This window comes from Triticum urartu, chromosome 5A (genome assembly GCF_056163025.1).
Source record: "Triticum urartu cultivar PI428250 chromosome 5A, HENAU_Tu73, whole genome shotgun sequence".
In the NCBI taxonomy this organism is placed as follows: Eukaryota; Viridiplantae; Streptophyta; class Magnoliopsida; order Poales; family Poaceae; genus Triticum; species Triticum urartu.
The window spans coordinates 584,968,264-584,973,006 of record NC_141877.1 but is presented as its reverse complement, the minus strand read 5'-3'; the positions used below and the strand labels follow the sequence as shown (position 1 = coordinate 584,973,006).

The following is a 4,743-nucleotide window of genomic DNA, read 5'->3' as shown; positions in this document are numbered from 1 at the left end:
ATTCCTATTCACGTATATTTTTTTGGGTTTGAAAATTTTATGTGAAATTGAAAATGTATGCGGATTTGAATATCTTTTACTCGAATTAGAAAAAAATGTGTGGATTTGAAAATTTATGTCAACTTGAAACAAGTATGTGAATTTCAAACAAAGTTCATGGATTGGAAAGGAACACGGATTTGAAAAAAATACACGAACTTTAAAAAGTATGCGGATTTGAAACAAGTACGTGAATTTAAAAAACAGATGGATTTGAAAAAAATACTTGGATTCGATAAAATTACACGAAGTTGAAAAAATACACTGATTTGAGAAAATTATGCAAATTAAAAAAATCATGGATTTGAAAAAGTACACAAATTTCAAAATAGTTCACAGGTTTGAAAAAGGTATGTTTATTTTTGAAAAAATTGCACGACCTTGAAAAAACTATGTGGATTTGAAAAGAATATGTGAATTTTAAAAAGTTCACGGATATGAAAAAATTACGCGAATTTTAGTCGGCACCGGTCAAACCGGGGTCAGTCAGCACCAAAACCGGTCAAAATCGAGACCAGGGACAAACCTTGTCCGGTTTCTTTAGTTGGAGGTGCAAGTTGTCCGGTTTCGGAGTTGAGGGATCAAATCTAGAATTCACCAAGAGTTGAGGGACGAAAAGTATACTTTTCTCTAAAAAAATTATGTTTAAAAATACCTGGCCCATGACCTTGTCCCTATGTTCTTTTTTATCCGGTGCAAATATTTCTACAAATCGTTTGTTCGATCACTTTTGATATATTTCGAGAAGAAAACGTGCATTACACGTTATTCACTATCGAGAAAAAGAAAAAGCAAATCGCCCACAGCCGCCTCCCTAAAGTCGGCATCCATCGGACCCGGATCCGACGGCCGAGAAGAAACCCTAGCGCCCATCGCTGTCCATATATAGGGCCATTCCTCCCGTCCGAACCCCTCCTCTCAGTCCCCCATCCCCGCCGCCGCCTCCGCTCGGTTCCTTCTCCTTCCTCCGAGGTGAGCATCCCGATCCGCCCCCTTTCTCTGCCTCGATTCGTTGTCCGTGGTCTCGAATTGCTTCAGATCTCCGGCCATGTTTGTGTGCGGTGGCTGTGGCGTGCGGGTAGATCGAGTTTTAGGCTCTTTTTGCGGTTATGCATGTCGATTTCGTCCGTTGTTTGACGGATTTTCTCGAAGCTGAGTCCTCGGTTCGCCTTCGCGCTGGTGCACCTGCTTAGTAGCGGTGAATCTCCCGAGTAGATCTAGCCGCATGTCTTTTTTTGTCTTCAATTCTGATGACTACCTCATGCCGTAGCCTTGATCTGTAGGTTTTTACTGTTTCTGTTACCGATTTGGTGTCGCGAGATGTCCCTGAATCATCTCCGTGCCTTGTTGCATGTATTGTTAGATGGATTCGTGTAGTACTTAGGGTTCTGTAGGATCTGTGAGCTCTCTAGGAGACTTCTCTTTGAGAGTTTACTGCATGAACTTCATGTACTTGTATGGTGAATTTTGTTAGCGTTATCACTGCAGTAATTCGTAGATCTAATAAGTACCTGCAGTCTGACTGCTTCTAGTGTAATTCCATCTCGTTAAACGCTTCTTCTACTTGTCTGTTGACCTCACAAATAGACAAGATATTACTTTGTTAACACTTGGATCTCTTGGATCTGTTGTTCTAACATCTGCTTACCTTGATGTTTCTGTTTGCTAGCTTCAGCCATGGGTAAGGAGAAGACTCACATCAACATCGTGGTCATTGGCCATGTCGACTCTGGCAAGTCGACCACCACTGGCCATCTGATCTACAAGCTTGGAGGTATTGACAAGCGTGTGATCGAGAGGTTTGAGAAGGAAGCCGCTGAGATGAACAAGAGGTCTTTCAAGTACGCCTGGGTGCTTGACAAGCTGAAGGCCGAGCGTGAGAGGGGTATCACCATTGATATTGCACTGTGGAAGTTCGAGACCACCAAGTACTACTGCACCGTCATTGACGCCCCTGGTCACCGTGACTTCATCAAGAACATGATTACTGGTACCTCCCAGGCTGATTGTGCTGTGCTCATCATTGACTCTACCACTGGTGGTTTTGAGGCTGGTATCTCCAAGGATGGCCAGACCCGTGAGCACGCCCTCCTTGCTTTCACTCTTGGAGTGAAGCAGATGATCTGCTGCTGCAACAAGGTATACTTGCCATTCAACATCCAATTCTATTTCTTTGAGTGCCTCCAATTCTATTTCTTTGAGTGCCTAAACATCCTGTATGCTGATTTGACATTTGTCTAATTCTGATTTTTGTGCAACACTGATTGGTTATCCTATAATATATATGTTGATTGCCTTGTTTTATCTAGTCTAGATATGTAGAATTGTTCTACATGCTTGATGTGAATGCCAAGAGTTTCTTAGTAAATGCCCAGCTGCAGTAGTACTGCTGGATTGCATTGTAGTTGGTTAGCTTTTGTCATGTTGCCAAATCATTGTATCTTAATTTATGAGTTACAAACTGCTTGTTTGCTCATTATCTCTTATTCCTGCAACTTCCATCACATGAGTGCTACACATGTTTGCTGTTGCTTGTATTTGTTTGCATCTTTATATACTTGTACTTCTCAATAATTTTGTTTATCTGATGGGATTGCTCTGGTTATCTGTTACAGATGGACGCCACCACTCCCAAGTACTCAAAGGCCCGTTACGAGGAAATTGTCAAGGAAGTCTCATCGTACCTGAAGAAGGTTGGCTACAACCCTGAGAAGGTTCCCTTTGTTCCCATCTCTGGGTTTGAGGGTGACAACATGATTGAGAGGTCCACCAACCTTGACTGGTACAAGGGCCCTACCCTTCTTGAGGCTCTTGACCAGATCAATGAGCCCAAGAGGCCCTCAGACAAGCCCCTGCGTCTTCCCCTTCAGGATGTTTACAAGATTGGTGGCATTGGAACTGTGCCTGTTGGACGCGTTGAGACTGGTGTCATCAAGCCTGGTATGGTTGTTACCTTTGGCCCCACTGGTCTGACAACTGAGGTCAAGTCTGTTGAGATGCACCACGAGTCCCTCCTGGAGGCGCTTCCTGGTGACAATGTCGGCTTCAACGTGAAGAACGTTGCTGTCAAGGATCTGAAGCGTGGGTTTGTTGCATCCAACTCCAAGGATGACCCTGCCAAGGAGGCAGCCAACTTCACCTCTCAGGTCATCATCATGAACCACCCTGGTCAGATCGGCAACGGCTACGCCCCAGTGCTGGACTGCCACACCTCCCACATTGCTGTCAAGTTTGCTGAGCTGGTGACCAAGATTGACAGGCGATCTGGTAAGGAGATTGAGGCTGCGCCCAAGTTCCTGAAGAACGGTGACGCTGGTATCGTGAAGATGATTCCCACCAAGCCCATGGTTGTGGAGACCTTTGCCACCTACCCTCCTCTTGGCCGCTTCGCTGTGCGTGACATGAGACAAACGGTTGCTGTTGGTGTCATCAAGGGTGTGGAGAAGAAGGACCCCACCGGCGCCAAGGTTACCAAGGCTGCCATCAAGAAGAAATAGGCGCGCTATCTTGCAGAAGGATTTTGTTCACGGTCATTGCTTTTGTTGCTTCAGACTCTTATCCCGAGCGAGCAATGATCTGTCTGTCGTTTAATTACTGTATTTCTATTCCTGCTTCGGCTAAACTCCTGTGCCCCTGAGACTGATTTGTTGTGAAATGCAAGTTATTAGATTGCAACTTGTTAGCTTGTTTTTCTGCTTCTTTTGCCAAATGGTTGCCTGTTGTTCTTTTTATAGAACTTTAGTTTGCATCTGTTAGTATTGTGGATTCTTTCATGGAGTTGTCTAGCTGTGGTTGTCTTCTGATCTCCGCTTCTGGCATCCCCACCAGGCGTTGGTTCGTCTCTCCCTGGCGCCTTGCATCTCCCCTGTCACTTTGTAGGAAAGAGGGGATTATGTGTGTGGCGAGCCTCCTCTGCCTTTTCAGTTTGCCGGGAAAAAATGGCATTTTCTTTGTGCGTTGTAAAGAAACAAAGCGAGTATTGCGTTGTTATAGAGACTTAACTTTTGGCCTCATGCAGCCTAATGGGTGTTAGCGAAGTTCTGAATTTTCAGTTCTTAATAGAACTTGTGATGCGCTGACTCGTTTATATAAGTGTTGACTGCATTTTGTTATCCTACAAATCGTGCTTATTATTTATAGTAGTTTCCTCGCACTTCATTATCCTACTAGTCTGGATTTTGTTGTGTGACTGGCAAAATGTTACGGTACAATTTGCTTTGATGGTATGGTTATTTACCTTGCATTTAGATTCATTTGATTCTTGTCACCCTCTTAATTTCTACATTTCCCCTTTTCTATCCTTAAGCACGAGGATCGAGGCCCAGCTTGTTGAGCATGGGACTACATTGTCAGGGTTCCAGCAAATAGGGATGGCAATGGGTCGGGTTTGGGCCGGGTGGAGTTGGTCCAAATCCAACCCCATGACCCATCTTCCTACCCTCTGCCCATCCACCAAATTATTTATGGACACAACTTGTGAGAATGCCCAAATCCGCTGGATACTCACATATCCATGGAGCTTCATGGGCATAGAGAAGTCAGCATGAAGCCTTCCCAAGTATCAAATCAACTCATCATTATTCACTCATAAATGACAACATAAGCAACATGCATAAGTAGGTAACAAGTAATACAATGAGTCCTTAAGTGTGACATATCAGATGTTGATTCTGTAGCATATAGCTCATGGCACAAGTTGCATAT

General features: G+C 44.1%; 1 protein-coding gene across 2 annotated transcripts; it reads left to right on the top strand.

Moving 5' to 3' along the window:
* The first annotated feature begins 856 nt into the window (after window positions 1-856).
* Window positions 857-3,716, top strand: LOC125510793 (elongation factor 1-alpha). 2 transcript variants are annotated; one of them, XM_048676056.2, is made up of 3 exons: window positions 857-1,011; window positions 1,709-2,178; window positions 2,655-3,716. In XM_048676056.2, the coding sequence occupies exons 2-3, from the start codon at window positions 1,717-1,719 to the stop codon at window positions 3,534-3,536; spliced, it is 1,344 nt and encodes a 447-aa protein (XP_048532013.1). In that variant the 5' UTR covers window positions 857-1,011; window positions 1,709-1,716; the 3' UTR covers window positions 3,537-3,716. The 2 variants fall into 2 exon arrangements, with proteins under 2 accessions (XP_048532013.1, XP_048532014.1); XM_048676057.2 differs by having other exon boundaries at window positions 889-1,011; window positions 1,715-2,178.
* The last annotated feature ends 1,027 nt before the right edge of the window (window positions 3,717-4,743 follow it).